The 27,766-nt window shown below is 39.8% G+C and overlaps 1 protein-coding gene across 1 annotated transcript in view; it reads left to right on the plus strand.

The window, feature by feature from the left end:
- Positions 1–27,766, plus strand: part of RELN (reelin) — a 297,658-nt gene that overhangs the window by 94,309 nt on the left and 175,583 nt on the right. The window contains exon 4 of the mRNA XM_050915640.1: positions 26,771–26,841. Within this exon, the coding sequence (XP_050771597.1) occupies positions 26,771–26,841 (71 nt within the window). The remainder of the gene's footprint in view (positions 1–26,770; positions 26,842–27,766) is intronic.

A 27,766-nucleotide genomic window follows, 5' to 3' on the forward strand; every position in this document is an offset into this window, starting at 1 on the left:
GCCATAATGACGGGGTCATCATCATCATAGCAGCTCTCAGTGAGAGTTCTGTTCCATTCTGTTGTGATACAGAAGAGTTATCACCTAGGAGAAGGCTTGGAGATCCTACACTAATTCAAATAATAATAAAATTTATTTTGAGAGCAAATTATTGAAGTATTTCACATGCCATTTTCTGGCTCTTGTTGCTGATTAGTGGCTGTTCTCATAACATATTTTACAGATAAAATACCACTGTAACATTATGAAATAGGGTTTTCCTAACATGGCATTTTTTTCCTTATCACTCTTGAGTAGCTTGGATCTTTTAGTTCTTATTAGAAATGTAACAAATATAACATTTTCTCTTACAGCCTTCTAAATATCCCTCTTAGCTCAAAATAAGCTGTTTAGCCCAAGTAGTAATGTACATTTACTTGAGACATTTTCTGTGAAAAATGTATTTTTGAAGTCTTAAACAGTAAGCAGCTCTCCAGCAATCTCTGATTTCCCACCCAAGTAGGGAAGAGTTTAAAATAGCAAGTTTGAAGAAATGAATAATGGAAGAAAGTCAATCTCTTTGTCTTTTTTTTAGTACTTCACTAGTTTGAGGTCAAATTTTGCCTGCATACTACACATCTGTTGCAGTCAGGAACCCAAAACATGCTCCATAAACTCACCCAGTTCCTATCAGCATTAGTGTTTATGCAAAGGATTATAACTGATACGAACAAATTACTTTGCAGAACCTACTTACACATTCAAAGAGCAATGTCCTAAATGTCCTAAAATACAAAAGATAAACAGTAGAAATGCTTCCAATCAATATCACAGACTGTTTTGCAAAGCAGTGAAGATGTTAGGGCCATAATTTGAACGATGGTTTTAACAAGCAAATAGAGAGAGAATATGTATGGTGAGTTAAGCTGCATAAAGCCTTTCTTCTAAATGCAGATGTAGGCATTAACTCGCATATTCGAGATGGCATGCTTATTTGCTAAGTGCAAAGATGGTTAGAAAAAGGCTTTCCTGACTGAGGATAAAAGCTGGAGTACTCTTTAATTTTGGTTACTGCCAAGCTTATTTCAACAACCACAATAGTTAGTTGGCTCCATACCAAAAAGTGGCAATACAGTACTTACATGTCTATGGATCAAAATTAGATGAAAAATTGCTGTTTCTCATCTCCAAAGCCATTTGCTGCACATTTTATAGGCCTCAAGATGCCTTTTGTAATATGTGATAACAGAGCCAACTGAAGCATCTGCCTGGGAAGAGATTACTTTAATTATGGACTCAATGTCCTATTTTCTGCAAGTGTTCCCCAGAGAATTTCTTACTGCTGGATGAGAGGTGTTATGATGCACATTAAAACCTACAAGTCAAACAAAAGAGGTTGTAAAAGTGAGACAAGGACACCCATAAAGTCTCCAGTCTTGTATTCAGTGGCTAAAAAAATAACCCTGAATTCTGTGATGATAACTTTTTAATTAGTCTAACACCTGTTAAAATAAATTTCCAATGAAGTAGAGAAAAAAAAAGAATGCTAAACTTCTCCTTTTTTCCTAACCCTATTATGTTTTATAAAATCGATTCATCTATAAAAGTCCTTAAAATACTCATGTTTTCCTTTTAATTTTTTCAACATAGTAGTAGTTACTAATGATGTAATGTGAAAAATGCAGCAAAGAGGTTTCCTGTTAGCTTCTGGTTTTGTAACATGCAAAGTTTCTTGTCATTAAGAATTCATTTGCCTTCCACTGTAGTATCATTGATCACAATTAACTCATTTGCTATTAAAGTGGATGTGCTGTATGCTCCTATAGATTCTGTGTAAATCACCATTGATTTAGCAGTTTAATAGCTACTTAAAATATTTGTCATTCTCTCTTTATCAATTAGAAGAAAGCCTAGAGATCTTCATTAGCAGCTGTGGCAATGATGAGCTAAAAGTTTTTCTTTACACAAAATATGATGGAAGAGCTGTAAAGATGGCTTGAAGATGCTGTGACAGCATGTGAGGTACTGGGAAACTTCCCTAGAATTTGTAAGATTGCCAAAATTAAAAGGGAAAATGACATCTCCAGAAGATACTGAAGTTTAAAAAAAAAAACAAAACCCAACAATTTGAAGTGCATTTAAATCATAGGGCCATATCTGATAGCATTTGGGAGCACTGCCTCTTTGATCCTGTACAATTATTAGAAAGGTTTATTCTCTGAAAACAGAGTGGAAGCAGTGCTCATTGTCTATAAATAACATCAGCTAACATTAGGGATTTTTCAGTTTGCTAATTTTATAGTAACTGTCTTTACTGAAACAAAACCAAGTCTGAAAAGGATGTTACATCGTAAGTACTTCCCTGTCTGAGTGAAGGTAGTATGGAGATTTCATAGCTTAGCAAACGGAAGAATTTAGCTAGCCATGCAGCTTCCAGCCCCAGGAGGAGCTCCTCTCCTGGGGGAACTGAGCGTGTCAGGTAGGGGTCACACGTGTCTCTTCTTCGTGGTTTCCAACACCATTTCAGGTGCCTGGGGAATACCTGCCCCAAGCTTGGTCTCTGCTGTTGCGTAGCCTAAGCTTGTAAACCCAGTCACAGCATGACGTGCTGGGGACTGTGGCTCAGAGATACCTGATCCGCATCTGCGGGACTGAATTTCGGTTTGGAGGCGGTAGCACCTGTTCTGTCTGGGCTGTGGGTATCCTCATTAACTCACACGATGTAAGGTTTAGGTAGTGGATGGAGAAAGCTGAAATACTGAAGGTGGCTTTTCGTGGAGCTGTCCTGGGCTAGGAGGAGCTGGAGCTCAGCTCTCTGCTGCGTGTGACGTGGTGTGACGTCCTGAAGTCTGTGGGCTGGAACAGGTACCTGTGCAGAGACACGTGGACTCCAGCCTCATGGAAGAATTAAGGAGTAAAACTCAGATCCCTTGTCTATCTGCTAGGCTTTTCCTTCTTGATTTTTTCCTGACTCCTTCCTCTGGCTGTAACAAGCTGCGCAGTGCCAGGGTTTAATGGAAGGTTTTAGCTTATAAGTGAGTGGGAAAAGCCCTGTTCTGTGAAGGGAGATCCTTGGACCAAAGTGGGAACTAAGTCAATATCGACCATTTCCAGGCTTTGCCTTTTGGTCTGTTACTGAAAAGATGGAGGAAAGGGTCACTAACATCCATGGTTTACTGAAGTGACTGAGGCCACTTTGCTTGGAGCTGGATTCAGGACATTGTCGAGAGGTAGATGTGCAGGAGCATGGCTGGTCAAACACTGGTGTCCCTTCTGGGAGTTTGGGAGAGACCCTCTGCCTTCATGAGGCTGTGGAAACTACACGTGACTGAGTCCACATGCCTAGGAAACTTTCGGTGAGGCACCCTGGTGCATCTGGAGCTGGGCTCCCTGGGCTGCTCTCCCAGGCTCGTGTGCCCTACATATCATCAGATCCCCTTGCGGCACTCAAGTCATGCTGCAAGTCATGTGAAATTTCAACCGTGATGTCTGCAAGGGAAACATTTCAGCTGTGACACTTTACCTTGCCAGCAGCCATGAAATCTGTTTGGGTATTTTGCTGCTTGCCAGGAAGAGCTGACCTTTCCTTTGGGTGAAGTGCCCAGCTTTGGAGCTATTGTCCCTTCGCTCCCAGAGCTGGCAGTGTCCTGTGGGTCACTGATGTTCTTAGCCAGAGCTTTATGTTTTAATCAGCATGGGCAATTAGGTCATCATTCCAATTATCTATGTGTAAATTGTCGTCTTCTGTGTTTCAAGGAGTCTGTTTTGGAGTGACCTCCACACAAAAATTGTTCCAAGAGGCTGGACCTCTGTTGTTACTTAACATGATGAAAACATCATTACTTCAGAGAATGGTGTTGTGTCTCCCAGTGGCTTTGAGCAACGGGTTTCTTACTCTGTGGAGCCTTTAACTTGTTAGGGGACTTTTTTTTTCCTGGTTGTCCTCAGCAAACAAGAGTCCCAGAGTCGAGTGAGTAAAGGGATGGAAAAGACAGCTCTGCTTCTGAGTTGCTCTTTGCGCTATCAGCTAATGTTGGCTGTAGCTCATGTCCCTCTCATGCTAGCTTAGCCTGGCTGCGACGGTCACCACTGGGAGGTCTCTGCCCATCTGGACAGGAGGCAACAACTGCGCTGTGGTGGCTCCTGCCTCCTCCACCAGCAGAGATCTGCATCTTGGATTGCCAGGGGAAGGGAGGAAACGGAGTCCCAACCCCCCCTCCTCCCTTGCAAAGCCATGTGAGGTGTCTCTTGACTGGGAACCACTAGTTTAGCACTGTAAGAAGTTGTCTGTGCTGACAGATGAGGAACGTCAGCTTTATTCCTTATGGGGGGAGAGCAAATAGATCTGAAGTCAATGATGACACTGTCTTTGTTCTGAAGTACACTGAGAATACATTTCATTTTTTCTAGCCCATGCAAGGATTTCAGTACCTTTTACTAGGGAATATGAAATGTGTTCTCGCAAGTATTTCTCTCTGTGTGGCATTTTCCTTAACTTATCATTTTCTCTTCTTTTTTTTCCCCCCCCCCATCCCCCAAATAATGCACAGAACATCCTTGTCAGCCTTTTCTCCTTCTTACAAAGCTCATTTGTAGCTGTCCTGTGATAGCAACATACCTGGCAATAGTGAAAAATTTCACAATCCTGGCAGGGCACTGTGGTTGCTGTAAGTCATGCTTCAGAAAAGTGCACATTTTTCAATGTTAACTTTCTGAAAATGAATACATTCCTCATGTGTCTATTAGTACATTTATTTGTGCCTTTAAAGAGATGACCATTGTGATAGTGAAGCCAAATTTAAATCTAACTTTGCAGTGCCATATGGCACAACGTGTAGACACTAAGACTCTGGGAGTTTGTGCATTAGATTGCCAGCCTGATGTGATGGATAAGTAGACTGTCATAAAAGTCATTAGTTTCAGTGCATATAGATTGCACTTGGCCTTTTTTGTTGTTAAGCTTTAAGGGTTGATCTTTTAATGCTTTGTTGTGATACAAAACCAAAGCATCTCAGGAGGGCACTTTATGGTTACAAACTGTTAGTATGTTTTAGCTGAATGAAATAAAAATAACAAAAAGATCTCATTCTTGCTACAATTTAGAATATGTCAGGGATAATTACTTGTATTTGTAAGGATATTTCCATGGTTGATTTGTAACCCACCAGGTATCTAACCAGTAGCTAGGATTACTGTCTGTGACTATGTTCAGAGCTCTGGAATACTTTTGGCTACAAGTCCCCGTGGACTAGGAGAAGAAATCAAAAAAGAAAATAAAATCAGAAACAAGTATTTCTGAGGTTGACAGATGTTGTGTAATTGGATATAGTTGACTATTGGATGACTATTACATTTGTCAATAAAGGTAGTTTTGTTGCAGTAGTTTAGTTTGGTAAAGGTAGTTTATTTGCCTCTGCAGCTCACGGCTCTCGATCTACATCTGTTTCATAGGTAGTTAAGCTGGATTTCAGAGCTGGATTTTTGTCCCATTTTTGGCAGCAGGACTTTTCTTGTCCACGATGTGACTTGTAATGTGAATTCCCAGCTGGAGTTATCAGGGAGTGCCAAAGCCAGCACAGAGTAGTTAACCCTTCCCAATGATGATCCCTTTTATGTGGGAGCTGGTCTTGGAGCTGCGCATGCCCCGGACCTCCAAGGGTTGTGGCACGTGTCTCGGGGCTCTCAGCCGCATGGAGGTTTTGGTGTGTAGCTGGTAGATTCAGAATCCCAGTGACAGAGGGAAAGGGAGGGGTACAAAACTCAGCCAAAACATGAACGTTAAGCCAAGTGTATGAAGTTTTCAAGAGTTTCATTAGATTTCCAGATAGTAACAAAATCATAGGGTAAGTGAAGCTCGGTGTTTGCCAGTGCTGGACGCTTTGCATTACTCTGTTTAGTAGTGCTTTAATAATATCTTAGAACTTTCAGATTACATTTGAAAAACTAATAAATATAATTTTAATAAACCTTGTTTCTTTTTTTGCTTTAAATTGACAAAATAATAATGTTATTAGGATTTATTCTTTGTGTGAAAGTGTGAGCACAGAATACATTTCATGGTCGATTTATGAGCCCCTTGAAAATATGGTTTATAATGAAATTCTGTCAGACCCTTCACAAAACTAGCATAACAAATAGCAATGTAATAATACCTTTCATGCCTGTGCATTCCTGCAAATTTACTCTCACTAAGCACTTGCCAAAGGCCGAGAGCACTTCCAGCCAGGGCTGGGCAGCACGCCGCGGAGAACGCACCTGCAGAAAGTTGACTGCCTGCTGCACATACGTGAAGTTATGCATTCAGAGAGTCTGTATGGGTGAAGTTAAATCAGTAGTAGTGTTACTGAAATAGCATCAAACTAAGAATAGCTGTCTTCAGCTACAGAGTGATTGCTGGTCTACTAAGGCAAAATATGAAAAGTGTAACTTTTGCTGCTGGCAGTACTTAATTTCAGAGTTTTGTTAGAATTAGGAAATATAGCTGAGATGGTAGCTAGAAAACCAGTAATGACTTGGGCTGTCATTGTTCATATAAGAAGTCTATATTTATCTTTATATTTTAAAGCTTTATTTTGGTGAATTTAACAGCTGAGCCTGGTCTCTACAGACTGAACTCCTGATGCTTTGCTTGTATCTAATGCTTGCAATATATGAGATTAGTTTCTACTGCTATGTTTCTTTGGGAACATTTCCTTTTTGTATAGAACAACCTGTGCCAAAGCTGGATAACTGGGTCAGACTCAGGATTTTTTATGTGGAAAAGTCTGGGCTACGGCCATCTCAGATTTAATGTACGTAACACCAGCAGTTTGCCACTAGGAATTTTGAGGGCATTATACTGACCTCAATCTGCTCACGCAACCACTGAAACAAATTAAAGAGCAAAAGTACTATGCAGCTGTTAGTATGTAAAGGGCCGTTGGAGGTTGTTGAAATAAAAAGCAAGGGGAAGACCTACAGTGAGCAGCATAATCTTTGGTCTCCCAGCAACTGATACACAGTTATGGATAGATGAAGCTAAATTTTAGCATTGAAGTTCATATATGTAGAGTATAATTACATTTTTATTCTAAAAACATAGTTAAAACAATGTTAGACTAAAAAAGTGGTTTATTTTCAAAGGAAAAGTTAAAATGGGAGATATAATTCCAGATGGGATAGTTAGAAAGAACCATTTACTGTGTTTCCCATTGGCAAATCGCTAGGATTGTTTTGGGAAATACAAAAATGGGTGGGAACAGAAAAAAACAATCAAAGAGGAGTGAGCTTGCGGTGAGACAGCGAAGCTCGTGGGGGTGCAGGTTAAGCCAGGCCTGGGAAGAGTTTGTGCAGAAAGTGAGCACCCTGCCTACAGAAATTTTGGAAAAAGTAGAAACCATTGAGTGAAAACTTTGTTATTCTTCCAGAGGTGTTTTATTTAGTTTTACTGGCATGTCTATGCCTATGGCAATCCTCAAATCTCTACTATCAAAATGTCAGATTAGGAGGTAACACAGTACTGGAGATCACTGGTTTACTGGGGAGAGGAGCAGAGGTGGAGGAGCCAAAACAGTTTGGGGAAGCCCAAACCAAGGCTCAATACAGATCCTGTTGTAATAATTCAAGCAATTTTATTTCTTTTTATTAAGCACTGTTTGGTGACTAAGATAAAAAGCGATCGTGAAAAGGTTTTATCATAGTGTGTACGAAATGGGGACAGTGTCCATCTCCAGCACTCAGCCTCAGCCCTCAGCTTTCTCACTGATTTTTAACAGCAGAATTTGTCTTTTGTGTTAATAGACCTATGAAGGAATAAAACAGCCGCCCTGAGTGCAATAGCGTACAAATTGTCAGACTGCTATTTTTCCCTTTTTTTGACTAGCCAGGCTAAGTATCCTGAAAGAGCAATATTTGGGATTCAGCCAGCATGGTCGGGTGCATGGTCCCTTAACCAATTTTCTTAGGCTTGCCATCTTCCTCTTTTGAGCACAATTACTTTTCTCTGATCATGTCCTCTGTAGCCATTAGGAAATCCAACAAGGAGGGAGAGATGTTAGTGCACAACTTTATGTGAGGGTCTTCCCTGTTGGGGTCATATGTCAGGACTATGCTGCAGTTTCTGGGGAAGCAAGCTGCTTCTTTTGTGGTTGTTACTCCATGACACCACTCATGACCTACACAACAGGGTCATAATCCAGCTTTACAGTTGCTGCCTCACAAATTGTACAGCATATGAAATTGCATCTCTAAAGGATTCAAAAATGTATAACCAATAAGTATAATTGGAGGTGGTTTTACTATTTCTCAGACACAGACAAAAAGATATATAACTCATGCTGAGTAATTGCAGAAAAGCCGACACTTGAAATTAAATTCCCCAAAATACTGGAAAGTAGGCCATAAGAAACAAATTAACTGGTTTCCCTGCCAAAGACTCTCAACCTTAACAACTCTTAACTATCTTTAATGTCAGATGATTTGTAAATTAATCATTCATTGCCCTCTAATTTTAATTTTCTTAAGAAAAATGTTTCCTAATCTCTGTTAGCCCAGATTCTGCTATTTTAAATCACATTGCACAGGACGGTACTGCATGAGTAGTGAGCCTCACTAAGTGAGTATTGGTGTACACACGTGACATGAGATCTTCTGACCAGATAAGGTGCTGATAACTCAAAGTGAGTGAGCTCTCAGGACCTGGGTCTTCATATTTAGTTGAAGAGCTGCAGCAGCACTACTAGTTGTTGGGATAATTGCCTACAGTCAAGTCAGTAACCTGTAGAAGCAAATGGACAATTCAGAAATGCCCCTACTGGAATACTAACTGTTGTGATAGACGCATATATGGTCAAGTCAGTAACTTATAGAAGCAGATGGATAATTCAGAAACGCAAGTACTGGAAGTGGTTTAGCATGCTGGGTTGTTGGACTGTGTATAATGTCGAGGACAACATAGCTGCAATATTTTCTTTGCAATTTGCTTCTTGTTTTAAAGAAGAAAAGTCTAATCCAAACCCAGTTAATCTGAAGTCTGATATATATGATGTGATTTGATAAAATTTCTTGGTCAGAAGTTTCACATTTTTGCCAGAAATGGCAGGTATTTATAATTTGCTGCACAAGTAGTTTAAGTATTTTAGCATAATTTAGAGTGAATTAATGGCTTGTTATTTATTGCCTAATGCTCTATAGGAGTGATTTATAAAGCCATGCTCTGCACCGCTTGTTACTTTGTATTCTCTGTGTTAGATGTATCATCAATATCATTAAATGAATTCACAGTGACATTGCTCTGAAACTATGGGTTTCGATACAAGGGTAACGGAACATAAATCAAGAATTATGTTTAATTCATAAGAGGCACCAATCTCTCATTTAGGTGTAGGCTGGGCTAGAAGGTGTCAAAAACATGCTTTACAATACCTCTTCTGATTGCATTTCAGACCCTCTCTATATGCCCTTATGTTCTGTGTGAGAATAATATATAGCAATACAGTGCAGTTTATCAAGCGAATAGCATTTGTGTTTTTATTTATTTGGGTGCAAATGGTATCATTATTTTTACCACAAGCCAAAAAGGAATATATTTACATTAATATACTTAAAATGATTCTTAAGGGAATCTATGAATTTAAAGATAAGTCTTGCCTATTCTGTGCAATAAATACTATTGTTGATTATTTAAATTACACTTTAAAAATCTAATACTTTCTAGTATTTCTCACTGTTATTTTTACTTCTCTCCCTGCAGAAATACAAATAAACCTTCAGTTTAGTCTTTCTTTACTTACCTCTTTAAATTCCTCTTGAATTAGTGCATTGAAATCCAGAGCATCAAAAAGCCTGTAAGAATATTTATCTAGTATCAGTTTACTTTTTATTAATTTTATGTAAATATTTCTGTCCCCTTTACCTTTTGTACAAAAATGATTCTTACAAAGCCTAAATTTAGGATCAGCACTGACTTGAAAATGTGCTTTTACCTCAATATTATTCCAAGTTTATATGAACTTTTGACAGTATCATTCACATATAATGGTAATTTCGAAGCAAGAAGATTTAACTCTTCGTGCTGCTGACGCAGTTTATTAGAAGTGTTAATTATGCAAGATCTATGGATGACTCCAGGGCTGTCATTCGCTAGAAGTCTGATCATTGCCTAGCTGCAAGAAGTGGGACATGTACTCTTTGACATTTCTTGGAGTTACCAAAATAGTCATCACGTATTTTAAATCTATGATTGAAAGGAGTTACATTCATGGGAGAATACTAATGTTTACACCGAAATCAAAACTAGAAAAAAACCCCATGTTTTGTGAAAATGAAGGAATATTTTTTGTTCACTATTTTAAACTTTTGTTCTCAGTGGAAACAAAGTGCTATAAAATGAATAGCATAGCACAGGACAGGGAGAGAAATCAGACTTCAGGCTCCTTATGTCACAGCTTTCATGCCCTATCCTGTGTGAATATAAATTTGGAATAAGCATGGATCAATGTGGAAAAGAGTTGTATCCCCTGTATTCCTCACCGCAGCTTGCTATCACAGCTGCCTATCCTTGGTCTGGAGCGCTGGAGGCAGGACACATCCCACGGCCCCTCTGCCCCACTGACACTAGGGCAGTGCTGCCCATGCGGTGGGGATAGCAATTCCCTTCCCTGCAGCCCTGCGGCAAATGGCAAGCAGAAGAGTGATGGCAGTAGGAAGTCCGGAAAGATGGTTATATATTTCCTTCCTAAATGACTTTTCTTTTTAAAGTTATCACAAAGTCTGTCCTACATTGTAATTAAAGATAGGAAAATTTAAAGAAAATATTTTGTCTATCTGCTCTAAGTCATGCTTTTATTGTTTCATTCGATGAAAATTTCAGAGTGTCTGGATTTCTTTCTGAGATGCAAAGGAAGCACATTTCAGAGTCCTGACATGCCTCCCAAAATGGGATTTCTGTTCTCTTTACAGGCCTGACTAAAAGGCTAAGGCCACAAAGAATCAAAAGCTAAAAGCTTTATTAACAGACAATATTTGACCTTTCACTAAGATTAGAAGAACATTTGTGTTAGAATGAGGGAAAAATCAATTTAAATATATGATACAATTTTCTACACAAAGCTGGAAGAGATTTTTTTTTTCATTTTCACTTAAAAATATGTTGCAAGGGAACTTTTTGGCTTAATATTATCTTTTTACCTTGGTTTTGCAATTCAAAATTCTATCCAATTTGTAAACAAGATTTAGACACTCTTCTAGAACAAAAAGCATCTACACGTGAAAATCAAAAATTCTCTTTAGTATTTTATTAGTCCCAGATCTTCCAAAAATGCTTTATCCTGAACACCTCATTGGCTCCTCCTCCCTGCTGCTATGATGGCTTGTTGGCCACCTGACATCTAGCAGCCTTTCCTCCCACTGTTGCGCTGGGTGATGTTAAGGACATGACCAGTGAGTTTTGGGAAGGTGTGTGGACCCTGAGGGATGCCCTGGTCTCATAGGAGGTTGTGGCCCACAGATTTCCCCACAGCATCCTGAGCATCCCTCCCACCTCCGCTGGCAGCCAGCACCCGAACTGCAGCAGACTAGTTTGGGACACGTTGTCCTCAGTTTTGCAAAGAAAAGGGTTATCTTGTTAGTTGTAGTGTCCTTAGGCAGGGCATAAGGGTGCTCACTAAAGAGCTATCATGCACCTACTTAATGACATTAATGTGTTCAAGACCACAGAGCTCCTTTAGGATCAGAGGTTAACAGTGCAATAACTAACTGCAAGCTCATTGTACTAGTACAGTGACTAGGGTAATTTTTCTTCATTATGTTGTGTGTCCTTTGATTAGGAAGGTTGTTTTAAAATGGGTAACTAACTGCTGTGCGTGGTGACATATAGTACAGATCCATTTCCTGGGCAACTGTCCAGTTTTAAGACAGCCACTAAGTAATATTAAAATTTTCTGTCACCAGCATTAAAAGGTGCCTGTGCCAGTTAAAAACAGGAAGAGAAAACATGCAGGGAAATTCAATTTAATTTACCCTAAGATATATTCCTGGAGTGATAATGCTGTCTGTCCATCCCTCTTTCTCCCTACACTAATTATTTTTTAACTTGTAGGTCTATTCCAATGAAAGTTGGCAGCAACTTAAGTGTCTTAAATATATTATCTTGGGTGTTTGAATACAGAGGACCATGCTGAAGAAAACACTGGGAAGGATTATCATATACAAGAGGATCACAGGGAGAAAAATTTGGGGCAGCTCATGCTTGGCAAGGAGCTCCGGCTGGGCATGTGTTTTATCAAACTCCTCCTCAGCCAGGAGGAGTTTGAGTTGAGTTGAGAGACCAAGAGAAAGATGATACCAATGTGGCTGCAAGTGACGAGCTTTCTGTGGCTTAGAAATCACTGCTCCTTACTTCAGGTGGTGAATGACTGTGTACACACTCCCACTGCATGGAGGTGCACAGGAAAATGCATTGAGTTAAACCACTACCCAATAAACTCATCATAAAATCACAAAGCAGCATGGTTCAGCATACCTGGCATCAGGAATGCAGCCGTGGGTTTCTGACTTTAGGGATGCAAGGCTTTAAACAGGATCTTTTTTTTAAAGTGCATTCCCAAAAACTAAAATGGGATTTTCTATTTATTTTGATACAAGTTTCAGAAGTGTTAATTTGCATAAACATTTTTTCAAAGCATGAATAGTGTTTAAAATAGACTATTCCTATACAGTAATATAGGTGCAGTTCCTTTAAAGTACAATTCAACAGGACCAATATTTATGCTCTAGAGAATAAACCTTAGCATTTGAAAAACAAATACTTTCTGAAATTTAATGTATTTTGTTGTGCATAATGAAGCATATGAAGTAGCCTCGAAAAAAAGAGCAGTTTCAATCATGCTTCCTAAAACCAACAGATCAAAATTCTTTACAATGTTCTTATTGGTAAACTCTTCAAAAGACCAAATATTAGTGTGGAAAATATTGAAGAACAATTTTCCACAACACTACTAACAGCTGCAAAAAAGTAAGGTATTTCCCCACAGGAAGACAACATGAAAATTTTTGTAGCAAGCATGGATGAAAAGATTTGTGAATGGAAACTTGGATAAGATTCATGTTCTGGTTGACTAAATGTATCTAAAAATATTTATGGTGTTTTCTATTTCTCTTAGTTATAGGAATTCTGATAATTTTTCATGTAATTTTATACAGAGTCAATAACACAGCCAGAACAATGTTAAGGTGCAATATATATTCAGAAATAGAGGTAAATACATAATTTGAAATTCTGAAGCTAAAAGGTACATGTGAACATGTGTCCACTGAGTATTAATATATAAACCCAGGTCTTCAGTTTAAACTCAAGGGATTGGCCTCAAGTCAATAAAATAAAAAACAAGAGATGGGCAGCAATTTCGCGCAAGGAATCCAAACTTCTTATGAGCTGTTTGATTGAGGGATTCTCAGAAATGGATGCACCTGTGTCTTGGTTTCGGCTGGGACAGAGTTAATTTTCTTCTTAGTAGCTGGTACAGTGCTGTGTTTTGGATTTAGGGTGAGAATAGTGTTGACAACACACTGATGTTTTAGTTGTTGCTAAGTAGCGCTTATCTTAAGCCAAGGACTTTTCAGTTTCCCATGCTCTGCCAGCAAGCAGGTGTGCAAGAAGCTGGGAGGGAGCAGAGCCGGGGCAGCTGACCTGAACTAGCCAAAGGGGTATTCCATACCATGGAACGTCATGCCCAGTATATAAACTGGGGGGAGTTGGCCGGGAGGGGCGGATCGCTGCTCAGGCATCGGTCAGCGGGTGGTGAGCAATTGCATTGTGCATCACTTGTCTTTTCTTGGGTGTTATTTCTTTTTTTTGTTATATTCCTTTTGATTACAATTATTATTATAATAATATTATTATTAGTGACTAGTGTATTTTATTTTACTTTAGTTATTAAACTGTTCTTATCTCAACCCACAAGTTTTACCTTTTTTTTTTTTTTTTTTCCTCCTTCCCATCCCACTGGGAGGGCTAAACCACGACAACCTGGAAGCTAAAAGGCATAGATCACCAGCTGTATTTTAAAACTTTTTATTTGCTGTTTGCAACTTACTGTTTTTCACAGTCTTCCTACTAGAATAACATAGCAGAGTTAATCTTTGCCAATGAATGAAGTCTGCCTGTTTCCTCAGTGTGTGCCAAACAAGTGGTACTGCGTAGTTAGTGCTGCTATTTTTACAGCATTGTTTTTAGATGCTGTTCTCAGATATGTCTTATTTTCTTCTAAATTGATAATTGTATCTCTGTCATCCGTATGCCTTTACCAGTTAACAGTTTACTGCTATTCCTTCCATCTGTCTGATGGGTCTTACTTCAAGTCTTTTGACTCACAGCCACATCCATCCCATCCATAGGAACAAGGTACCTTCTAGATTATGGTATATTGGTTTTTCACTGTAGCTTTTCAAGATTTCAGCCGTTCTCTGTGCAGACATGGGATTTTTTTTCCAGAGATCAATGGATGTTTGGTGACCATTCAAAATGGGAAATTGCCATTTAAAATGGAAAATACTTGTGGTAACTTTATGTGACTCTCCATCAAATTTAGTATCTGGTATGAATCCACCCGTAACAGTGATGCTTGGACATCTGGTCAATTTTACTTAGACTGCATGGGAAGATTTATCTCAGGGATGGAATATCACTGCTTCCCATTGCCAGGGGACTCTGTCTGGGGCCAATACATCAGATATTTTTGCCAAAGGGACTGCTCAGAAGGACCACGGTTTTAGAAAACCTGTCTGATTTACCCTGACACACTCCTGAATTTATCCTGAGAATATTATGGGAAGTGTCTCTTCGCTAATGGTACAGGGGCTTGTACTAAATGCAGTGATGGACCTACTACCCAAAGTTCCTTAGTTGAAGAGGAGAGATTTGTGAGAACAAACCCACATTTTTTGTTGTTTTTTATTTGATACATTCTTTAAAAAAAATCTTAAAAACTGTGACACTCTGAAAACCCCGTTAGAAAATCAGTTTTGAGAAAAGGTCCTCTTTTATTGTTAAATGTTAGCTCAAGTTTGCTGTTTTATTAATCAACCATAAACTTCTCAGCTATACAAATTACAGATGAATTTCTCTAATTTCCAGCACCACTCTGTTGTTACAGGACCAGATGTGCAAGTCTCCGATGAATGCCTTCATCTGGAATACTTGGTATTTGGGATTCCAGATATGGGAATTTGAGCTCCCAAGCAATATATCATGTAACAGAGCAATAATTATTTGTGTGTATTTGAAAAGTTCACCTTCCTGGCAACATTACTGAACTGAATTCCCAATGTATTCCTTTTGATTGGAAACTGTCATTAGCAAATAAATGAAGAGTCGGAGTCTGGTTGCATTTCACCCAATATTGCCATTTTTTGTTCACCTGGGACACAGGGAATCCAGTGTTGGGACTACGCTAAAGAGTCTCAGAACATCAACAGGATATTTTCCTACAAAGATTCATTCTAGTGTTGCGTTCATTCTGCCAAAGATTTCTGAAAACAAATCTGTGCTCAGAGGAAAAAGGAGTCAGTAGCAAAGAACCGAGACCAACCATCTATCCTGGAAGTACTTACATTATTGCTTAGATTCCCTGTTACTTTGGTTTCTTTCAAGGCTGTGGTTATAAATCTCTTCATTAATACTTTACTTTAAGAGAGGGTTTTTAGAGTTTGATGTCTTTTTTAATAATAGGCTTAAAGAATTATTATCAACACATGAGAAGGAGGTATTATGGCAACGTAGCTTAGTGGGTAATTTATTTCTGAGCAAGATAAATCATGGATTGTTTCCTAGTGAGAAACATGGGTTCAAACTCGTTATTATTGGAACAGTATATTATATGGGAGGCTGCTGTCCAAATGAGTTGTAAATTGAGAGTATTTATGCCTGTGTCAAGTGACTGACCAATTCAAGCTAAAGTTCACACAGCAGTTTTTGTTTAACATAATCTTGATAACCCTAGCAGTATTTTATTATGCAAAAAACATTCACAAATACCAGAACTGTGAGTCTGAACATGCTGTTGGGCAATGTGGCAAAAGGCATAGCAGGGCTGTATGTGTTTGATTAGTGTAGCTGACCCTGCTTTGAGCAGGAGGTTGGTCTGGAAACCTCCTGAGGTGCCTTCCAACCTGGATTTTCTTGTGATCCCATGCTCCTCTCTGGGGTGTGAAGATGAATCTGTGTGAGCACGCCATGGTCTCCTAGGTGGAGGAAGAAAAAATTCTGCCCATGGCTCAGAAACAGCTGAATTCACCCATTTTGGAGCCGGCAGCAGGCGGGGGAGTTGGGTCCTGACCACAGCTGCCAGCTCGCAGGGACAGAGCTGACATCCACAGCAGAAGTGGAGGCCAGCACCAAGGGTTGCTGGGCCATTGCTAACACCCTGCAAGGGGAGCACAAGGGCTTTGCTCAGCCCTAACAGCTGCTGAAATTTGCTGGTTTGGAAAGCAGGGCTGGAGGACAGGACCTGTTATGGAAGGACACAGAGAACAGATTGTTCTCTTTTAAATCTGTTTTTATTTGATCTCTCTGGCTGAGGTGGGAGAGATTGGATATGATTTAGATAATTCAGGTCTCTGAGTGTCTCTTAATCCAAACCTTAAGACATTACTCAAATGGGCGTCTCTGAAACAAACATCTTTGTTGAAGAAACGCCTAACTATGCTATGAGCAGCAGGATCCATGAAGCCTGGTTTCCTACATTTTTGGGCAGTAAGTCCCCATAGCACCCACACCGTGGTACTCCCAGGTGCCCTCACACCATGTCTCAGCCTTGCCTGCAATACCTCCAGGGTCCCTGAATAGCCTCCTACCCTTCCCCAGTACATCCAGCTCCTGCTATTGATGCCAGGCCTCCTCACCATAGTCTCTCCAGTTTATGCCGTGTACCTGATGCTATTTCACCTGCTTCTTTTGGCTGGAGTTCTGTGATACTGAACAAATTTGTCATTTTTTCAGTAGCTGATGGAATTAATTATTCTCCTAAGGCAATATTTCACCTGCCTATTTCTATTTGTAAGCTGGTATGGTCTTCAGGGATATATGTCTTCTCCAACACATAAATCTGGCTGAAAATTAAAAACCATGCAGGAGAAATAACTGTCTTTTGTATGATTAGTGACCCTGCATTTTTTTTCGAGAGGTTCACCATATTCCGAGCAAGCAGGAGGCAAGTGAGAATAAGGAGAGAAAACAGTTCTTCAATAACAACTATAACAGGTTCTTCCGTAGTTTGATTTTTACCGGTCTGTGAAAGGTTAGCGTTACTTCATTTGTTTTTCAGTGCTCTGAAAGCATTTAGGACAGTGGGAAGAGTGCAAAGAAACATTAGACAAGGAGTGTAATATTTCAGTGTTCAGTGAAGCCTTAGGAAGGGAAACCTGCGCCATGTGCTCTGGGGTGCAGCCTGCGGACATTTTGATTTTTGATGGAACATTTTCTAGCTTTAGACTAAAGAGGCAGGTTTTATCCTTCCCTTGTAAGCTGATTTGCACATTGTGGATGCACCAGTTGCATCTCTGTAATTAATATTGAAATGAGTGTTTTTTAAGAAATGAGGTTAATTTGGCTGTTTGAGGATTTCTCTGTATTGTGTAAAGCAAATACAAGGGATGAAGTTCCAGATTCTCATATGGTCCAGCTCATCCACAGCTGCTGGCAACATCCTTTGGGAGCAGTGGGCAGCTAAAGCAGGTTAGGGTAGGCTGCTCAACCCTTAATTGGGAAATGGATAGTGATACAGATGGCATGAGAGCAGTGAACTGAAAAGGTGGCCTTAAAATCATCCTTTTTTTCCATTATTTAGGATCTTTTAAAACCAACATTGTTTTCATCGTAGGATCTCATATGCTGTTTCAGATTTTACTCTTTTAGATTTTAAATGTTTTTAAGTTTTCACTGTATTAGCTGAATATGTTATTTCTTACCAGCTTTCATGTAAAAATGTATCACACCAGAAAACCCCAGAGCATCAACTACCTGCAAACTTTTGGTTTTCTGGAATCATGCAAAACCCTTGGCACTTCTGGTGGATGTTCTGAGATACACAGCCATAAACTCATGGATAGGGAGAATCAATATTGCAGGTATTTACGCAAAGTGTTGGACATAATGGTCTGGTTAATTCTTTTGTGCTATGAAAAGCAGTTCTCAAAATACGTGTTGATTAATCTGATTAGATGCAAACCTTGCTTTTATTTCTTTGCTTTTACCTGACATGCAAAACCTTAGAATCTTGGGTCTGCAGGATAATGCAGACTGGAAGGGACCTCAGGAGGTCTCTAGTCCAAAGTCATGCTTAAAGCAGGGTCAGACCAGGTTGCTCAGGGCTTTAATCCAGTTGGGTCTGAAAATACAGCAGTGATGGAGAGGAACTGCACAAGCTCCCTTGGCTGGCTGCTGTCAGGTCCCCCAGAGTCAGGTCTTCTCCAGGCGGAATGAGCACTGGTCCCTCAGTCTCTCCTTGCAGGGCAGGTGCTCCAGCCCCAGCCACCTTGGTGGCCTCTGCTGAACTCACCCCAGTTGATCAGCACTGTCAAACTTAATTAGTACATGTTGTTAAGAAAAGGATCATACTCATTGTAGAAGCATATAGGAAATAACTATGTGCTGCAAGTCCATTTACTTAATACCTCTATGTTCCTTTAGGGATGTCAAGCATTTGAAAATCCACAGTAACTGTAACATTTCTTCTTGTGATACAGGAAAAGACAAAGATTTTTCTGTTCTTGAAGGATGATTTAGGTGATTGAATGATATCTTGATTGAATATAGGCTTTAGAAGACTACCCAAGCAAAATTTGGGAAAAACAGTATTTTTTTTTTCGAAAAGAAGCAATATATTCATTAGCTTAGGATTAAATATAGATTTCAAATAGTTATAAATACTCAATGCATTAAAAACCGAAAATCCATACAGTCGATGTTTCACTAGATAAAAAGGATAATAGATTGCAAAACCTAAGACAAGGACAACACCCTCTTCCAAACACAGAGAAAGGTGGAAAACAGGGACCTAGATGTTGGCACTGTGTCAGTAGAGAGACAATGGAAGCTTGTGCTATTATTGATATGAACTGACTGCTTGGCAGATGCCACTGCAATAACCCTTTATTTAAAATGTAGAAAAAATAGAATTTGCTTTCTTTTATAATCACACAATGCAAAATACTAATGAAAATGTTGGATTTCCTGTAGCTGAGAAGAAAGTATTGTCCTAATCTGCTTTCAGTCAGCAAGAAGCTCTAATCATTCCAGTCACATAAAACTAGATAGAATTAAAAAAAAAAAATCTTTTTATTCTCTGAGATACAAGGGAAAGGAGGATGAAAAATGTTTATATACAGTTTAAAATGGTAATTCTTACTTTTTTCCTCTTTCATAATGCATATACTCTTCTGTTGTATCCCTCTTTCATACTCACACTTTGCAACCAGAAAAAAGTTTGGTGTTTTTTAGGACTACAAAAGAAAGTTCTTATAAATTGTAAAGTGTAGGGGCCAGAGCTGCCTGTGCACCCCTCTGCTTCCAGTGCTGTAACCTTAGATCCATTCTCCGTAATACAGGCTATAATTATATGTTCATCTCAGTTATTTTTCTACTTGAGGACATCTGTTTTATTCAAATCTTGGTTAAAGAAAGCCCTGAAATGTGTACTTAAATCAATCCCTAATCAGACCAGCACATCCCAAGTGTACACAGCCTAGCATAGGTTTCTATTTTAAACCACAAAAAATTAAATCCGTTTCATTTTGGGCTGATGTTACCACTTAACTGCTGTATTCCTCCCCTTATATTTACCCCAAATCATCATGTTGTCCTTCAAGCGTATAACTGCTTTTTTTAAAATGCCAAAGAGCAACAACAAAACCCGCCTTATGTCTTTTAAGTGTCTTGTAAGTGTGCACTGGGCCACGTATACAGTTGAAAATGTATACATCAGGTCAACCCACAGGAGTGTGCACAGACCACTGCACGCTTTAAAAGAGGCTGAAGTGTGGTTGAAGTTGTAGGTTTTAAAAATGCATGTTTTGTGTGGGGTGCACTGAATGAGATAAAAGTTCTGCAAGACCAGCTCGATGCAGGTTGAGTCTAGCAACACTGAAAGAGTTACAACTAGCTTTTCAGAGTGCATAGATAGTGTGTGGGAGGGAGAAATAGCCCATCTCTGCACATGGTGTGTTTTATCCCTACCCAGTGAGAGTTTCTGCCAGCCATATCAATGTTTTGATGCATGTTTCATTAATGGCAATGTGGTCTCAGGTAAAGGTAGTTGATATGGGTACACATGCTCTCGCTTCCATATGCAGAAATGCACGTGTGGCTTCAAATGTTGGTTTAATCCCAAAAACATTTGCAAAAGGAGACTTTGATTTCTTTCCTTGGTGTTTATTGGCTCTTGCTGAGAAGGCTTTTGACATTTGTTCTACATTTTCTATCTCTTAGACTTTATTATTTTCAAAATTTTTTTAAACAAAATTTTGATTTTAACAAAGATATTCACCGCACACTTAGGTTGACTTTTGAGTCCCTTTCCCTACATGCACAGTCCCCAGAGATAGATTCAGAGACAAGAGAGAAAGTGAGGTGGCTCTTGTTCCTCTTGCATTTACTCTATGTGAACGCAAAGGAGTCTTAACTCACCCATGAAGTAAGTCATGAGCCCAATTTATGAATGTGAACTACAAACTTCAGCTCAGGACAGCTGCCCCACATGAAGTGATTGCTCTTTGCCCTCTCACACATACCCTAGCTTTTGCTGGCCATGTTAATCCTTTCCCGCTGAAGACTTTTCACCTCTGATCGAGGCTTTTAGAGCAAGTGTGCTAATTCCAGTCTCCTGAACCAATGTCTACATAAGTAATTACATCTTACTTGCCAAATTTCCCTGGCAGTTTCAGCTGAATATGGTCAGGATGATGACTTTTTTTATAACATCCCAGGGAAGAAACCATTGGGGACAGGGAGGCAAAGGCAGAGTCAAAAACATGCCTTTCAGAACACACAAATCTTGTTCCTGCTACTTTAATTAGATCGTGCTTACATGTCAAGTGGAAACTGAAAAAACAACTTAGAGGCATTTAACCAGTAGCTGAAAGCCTCCCACCCAAGCACCTTCTGGACCAGCAGCCATGAGTGCTCTGTGCATTTTCCCTGCTGACCCCAACACCAGCACCATGTCCCAGCCAGGTTTAATATGTTGGTCTTGGCTGCTCTTGAAGAAATTGTCACTGAAGGTTTCAGCCATGGTAGGGGCTAAAACGCACACCAGCCTGGCCTCACCTCCTGCCACCACAGTAAATGGTCATTAAACCACCTTTGCAGGGTACTGCAAGAAAACATTTCACACTCCCACCAAGGAAGGCTGGACACAACTGTGTCCTGTGTACTTAATCTCCAGAAGGCCTATTCTCCATCCTGCTTTTGAAGTTATTTTATTTGGAGATCTCTTAATTAGGTGGTATTGGGGGAGCATATTTTTTTTTAAAAGACAACAGCTGAAACAAGACAACCCTACAAGCAGAGATGGTCATGCAAATTTAACAATGCATTAAAAATCAACCAGTTTATTTGCATAAAGAGGGCAAATATCTACCCTGGCCTCTGGGCAGTGCTGCTGTGCATCCTTTCCACACATGGAGCTGGCAGACCCAGGCAGCACAGGCAGTGCCTGTGCATGGCTCAGTCCCACGTACCCTCCTGCCTGTGCTCTCCTGAGCTGAAACACGCTCTTTAAAATGCAACCTGTTAACAAAAGCGTGTTAGCAATGCATGTGAATCCAATGTGAAATATGAGATACTTCAATATGAAATCACAACAGCAATTACTGGGTATGCATTGCTTTTTTTTCTGTTCCAGCCCAGGCTCATCAGATGCCCAGCACCGACCATCTCCCCCGCAGCGGCAGGGAGGGAGTGCAGTCCGTACTGTCAGTGGGTCAGACCTGATTTGGGGGGACAGCACTGTGGGGTTTGGGAAGACCAATCTCAGCTTCATATAGTCAGTCACTGATTTCCCTGGAGCTGGCGTTGTGGATGTCACCCTGAATTTCCTCCAGTGGAAGCAGTCACGAACCACTGCGTGCAGACATGCAATGCAGCTGCTAGCAGGAGGCACAAGGTTAAACTCTGCTAGTGCGGGTAAAAAAATAACCTTGTTTTCCTTAGTCCTGTTGAAAACCTTTTTGAGGGTGTCATGAGATGATGTATTTTACTGTAGGAAACCTGAGTCTTTTCCCAGCCCCCTCCCGAATGAATTTGTCCCAGTGCCTTCCCTTGCCAGGGAAAGGCACAGATGCCAAGCACCCCTGTAAGGGCAAAGTGAGCCCCAGGCATGCGAACCCCAGAGCATGACCAAATGGTGACAGCTTCAGGGGAAGGCCTGGGACAGGTACTCTGCTCCTGGACACACAGCTCAGCATGCTGCATCTAATCAACAGGATGCTGGAGGGACGTCTCTCTGTCTACAGGTTCATGAATGTATGCAAGTGTCTCTGGATTTCTGTCTCCCAAATCACCTGGAACAGTATGTTCAGAGGAGCTGGCAATACTGCACTCGAGTAAAGTGTTTTTCAGCTTGTTGGCACTTGAGAAGGGTGACACTTCAAGTCCTATTTCACAGGTGATGTGGACTATATATAGTTCAAGTAGAGAATCAGCAAGTCATATTTCTTTTTTCGCTTTTCAGTAACAGACAATCTAAAAGTCATTATTGGCACCCAATTTCAACTTGAATAGTTGCAGTTTAGGAAGGAAAATTCTTTACAGAATTGCTGTAATTGAAGCGTGGCGTTAGTAATGCCTTGAACTGACAGTGAGCCTTGACACATGATATAGTCTTCTTGTGTCCAGACCTCTTTCTTCCTCTGTCAGCAGTTTATCTCCTCTTGCTACTTTTAAAAACACATTTTCCTCTCTCTTTTGCATAGCCCCAAGCAGACAAATACATCTAGGCTAATGAAAGTGTGAAGTTAATATAAAGAGGAACCTTATTACCTCTAAGTTGTTTTTCTTTCTAAGCTCTCACCATGTCAGGATGTTCCTGTTCCCTCCCATTTTTCTTTTATTTCTCATCCTTTTGGAAAGATTCATTCCTACTGAGGAATTACCTGTGGGGACACGCAGAGCATGCATCTTGCCTTTTAGCTGGCTGACAGGTTAGATTTGATTAGTCACTTGCCCCTTAGCTGGAAATAAATAGCATACAATGACAGAGTCGACTATAGACTGGTGTGGAGTAACACCAATTAATAGTTAGTAAGTACCCTTCATCTAAGCAATATTTAACTACATTAAAGACAGTATAGTAACTTTTCAATAACAGTACAAAAATCAGTTACTGGATATATATGTCAAGAAAACAAAACCCCATAATTAACAGTTGAATAATTTTCTTTCTCTGGTAGAGTCTTTTTCAGGCATTGCCAGTATTATTTTTATTATAATTATTATAAATATTATGTAGTTTTTAAACTTGAGTGTGAATATAGGGATGGATATGGTTTTGGATATGTTACATATTTTTAAAAGAGAAAAATCCAAATTCATTATCTCCTTCCATTAATCTCACCTGTCAGGTAGGAACATCACTAGCAAAGAAAGTTCAATACAGAAAAGGTACATTTTGTGCTTCTTTCTAAAAGTAGCTTAATTCATGCATAATTGCACTGCATTATTGTCATTTGCTCCATGAACAAAGCGCAAATACAGAGAAAAACAAGCAGATAATACTGGTAAACTGGCAGTGGCAGTAGCAGTACCCTTAATAATTTTCTGAAGCTGCGCCGGCTGGTGCAGAACTCATGCATATGCCCATTGCAAAGCTAATGCCGATGTGAGCATATGCTGTAGGAAGCAGTGCCCTTACTGCACGGCACTGTTGTCCCCAGGGTGCAGATCGCTCCTGCTATGGAGCAGCAATAATTGGCTCCTAGTCTGCATTATCAAGCAAGGGATGATAGACACGGAAAGATGCAGATCATTCAACTGGCTGCTGGCTCTCTCCCCAAATCCCCTTTTTCTCACACGCATGCAGAGATCCAGTAAACAGTACACAGTTTGCTATTATTGGTTTTATTTGGTATTTGTTTGCATTCAGACACATACTTAAGCTCCCCTCTGCATGTGGTCCGTGTTTTGAGAGTTTGCTCCTATCTGCCTCATAAAGGAATTTTGTGGTTGCCATCATTGTTGCGTACATCCTGATTTATATCCTGGGCTGTTGCATAAACAGCACCTCTGAAGTCCCAGTCCACTGCTAATATAAGTTTTCTTTCTCACTGTCTGCAAAGAGCCCTCTCTTCCACCCTGCCAGCCTGGGGGAGGGATAGAAATGTTGTACAAAATACCTTCTGTGCCTTAGGTGTGGCATTTTCTTGTATGTGCCCAGGAGCACGGTGAGCCAGGATTTTTGCTCAAAACATGGAATTCCCACAATGAAACATATTTGCAAAACATGTCTGTTGGTGCTGCGTTGGACCCAAAGCTGGCTGTGGGATGCCCTGCCATTTCAGCTGCTAGAGCAAGTGATTATATCTGGTCCTTTTAAAGAAGCCTGGGCACGTGTTTGATTTTGGAGATTGATTGGTCCCGTTCTGACTTGTGTGTCTGCATATGCCTGTGAGGAAATTTGCAGAAACGTATGTAGTGATCATGGTTTCTTGCATATTCATCACAACAGAGCTTTAAGAAATACTTTAGTTCATACTTTTAAATGAGATTTAAAGTCTCAGCTCTCTTGGCTTTCTTTATGCGCTGAGGCGATGTATTTGTTTTTATACTACTCTGTACTCAGTATGGTCACTGGTTGTGACAGCGGATGAAGAAATGCTAATGAAGAACTATGGCATGACGTTTTGCTGTATTTTACAGAAGTGTTGGAAATCCTAACATAGTTTCCATGATGCACATGGTAGGGACTACAACCAAAACCTCACACTGGTAACGTGATTCCGGGACTGTGGCCAAAATACTATCGCTACCAGGTGAGGCAAGGCTCCAGCGTTACGTATGCCTCTGAAAGTCCAAGCAGATGGAAAAAGCAACACAGCTCTTCTTCTGCAAGCAGAGGAAGGGAGTGCCCTAAAAGCCCTAGGAGCATCAGGTGGCCATAGTTTTGCATTTCTGGACACACACATTGGTGTAAATAGAGCTTTTCTAAATGAGCAGGAAGCAAATTAGATCCCAGAGAAGTTTTTGTTTACTCCTGTTTGTACTCCGACAGTTTGCAGATGGGTTTTACCTTGAGCATCCACCGTATATGAAAAATTTAATATTAGATGTGTTACTTCTGTTGTTCTTCCTTGTCAGTGTAACTGGCTTACTAGCCAAGAAGAAAATGATATATTTTGACTTTCCTTTTGGACCATTCCTTTATGGTCCTTCCCGACATTTTCATAAGCAAGCGAGGCGTGATCCATTAGAGAGGGCACACAGGTGGCTGAAAAACCACACTCATAAAGTAGCTTCCAATGTCTTACTGTTGAACTGAGAGGCTATTTCAAGGAGTTCATATGGATCTGTCTTGAGCCCATTAATGTTAATTATTTTCATTACTGACTTGGAGAAAGGATAAAGAACACATATGAAGAGTGTCTATGAGTCTAGACAGATATTGGAAGAACTTTGGCTGCAAGAAATCAGACTTCAAAGGCAACACTGGCAAATACTGAAAGGTTTTGAAATCTCCAAGATAAAACCGAAGTTGTGAAGTACTGCACTTCGAAAAGAGGGAAGAAATGAGCAATTGGAAATAAAGAATAACTAGCACTCTTAGCATGACAGCTCTGTAAGAGAAAAACAAATCAAATTGCAATGTATTTCTAGCTGATTATGAGAAAACAAAATGATAAATCTTTCTCCATGGTACATTAGCTGGTCTGTTAGCTGTGGGTCATTAATGGGAAGTAATTAGTCTTTAGACAAAACTAGTGAGACCTCAAGTATAGAAACTCTATTTGCACCTATAGGCATATCACTTCCTCAAAGATGGAGACAGACTGAGACCAGAGGAGACCAAGAAAACAGTACTTTGTTCAGAAAGTGAATGGTTAGAGGACAGGTAGTGTGACGGTATCGGGCTTCTTACTTTGAGGAAAAAAAAGAGACAGAATGATGATGATTTAAAAAAAAAAAAAGGAGAAAGTAATCCACTTTAGCTTGTCTGGATAATAAGGGAAATAAAAAGAAAGAACAACTTAATTGGCAGCAAAACCCAATGCAGCATACCAAGAAATGTTGTAGGGTCTCCTTTTTTTGGAGATGTTTGACAGAGGCCTGGGGCAAAGAGCTTACTTATCTCTCTCTTTGTTTCCAGAGAGGATTTCTGGACACCCATTCAAGCTCCACATTTCTATCAGTAGCATATAACAGTACTGCCATGTGCTATTGCCTATTGGATCGTGTGACTATTAATTTCACAGGGCAGCAGCTCTGCAACCATTTCTTCTGTTCTGCACTGAGACAGGTACGCTTTCTCAGGCAGAGTGATGTGCTTAGCTTTGCGATATGCTTACTTTTACTCATGTCCTTCACTGAATCCCTGTGCCAGTGCTTTTTATTACCAACCTAGCCATTTCAGTTTAGGAACTTTTCTTTTGCTATGCACAGAAACAATCCCTACAAATTATTCTATGAATTTAAAAGAGTGCAGAAAGAAGAACACAGGAAGAAAGCAGAATAGGACTTCTGATTTGATTAGTCATGCATATAGATATACATATGCATATATAAATAAGCATACTACATTATTTATTGTTGTCTTTTTTATGTTCACAGGGCTACAGCTACTCATAGGGGCCAAGTTATATTCAAGGATGCCTTAGCACAACAGCTGTGTGAACAGGGAGGTAAGAGCCACCATCATGTTAAAAATATCTGGCAAATGTGGTTTTCCATTGTACTTGCATGTCAATGTTACTCATCATGAAAGCTATTTCATAGAAAACTTAGTATCATAATCTTATTTATATTCTTAAGACTGATAGTTTCTTTGGCTTCATACTTGCCATTAGTTATCCGGAAAACCCCTCTGTCCTCTGCTAAACGTTGGGGAATATACAAAAGTTAAGTAAATCTTATTGTGTTATACACTTACCTGAAATCAGCCTGTAACGACCAACATTTGTTTTTTGTCAAAACCACAAGCTGAGTTTTAACTCTCACTGTATTAACTGTAAGCAAAAAATGCAATATGCCTGCAGCAAAAGCTTTGTTTACCATCCAGCTCACACGTATCTTTGTGAAGAACCTGCCTTCCCATTTTGTGAAAGTAGGCCATCAAATTTTTGCCCATCACCTACAACATTTGATCATTTTTATAGCTAAACAAAATGTTTGACTTACACAAACCTTAAAAATCTAATTGTTTGCACAGCTTATCATGTATATCCTTTTGATGAATAACCTAAAAATAAATGTCTTGTTGTCAGCTGTTGTCTACAAACAGTACAGAGCTTTGAACCTGCTTCATTAAAGCAGTGGGAAGTAGAGAAAGTATCCATCATTTTTGGTACAGCAGAGAAAAGAATTTCTGTGCTGATCCAGTTTTCTCTGCAAAATTCCAGTGATATCTCCATGTGAAAAGAGACAGTGAAATATGGGCCAACCAGTCTAAAACAAACATTTCAAAATTAGAAATGCATTTTCATATCAACAAACAAGAGAAAATCTCCCAAAATACATCTTTTGGGGGCATTAGAGCTATAGGATTTTTTTCCTATGAGTTTGGGAATATGCAATATATTGCAATGGCTTTTGCAATAAGAAGCTGTT

This window comes from Gymnogyps californianus, chromosome 1, assembly GCF_018139145.2.
Source record: "Gymnogyps californianus isolate 813 chromosome 1, ASM1813914v2, whole genome shotgun sequence".
Taxonomy (NCBI): Eukaryota; Metazoa; Chordata; class Aves; order Accipitriformes; family Cathartidae; genus Gymnogyps; species Gymnogyps californianus.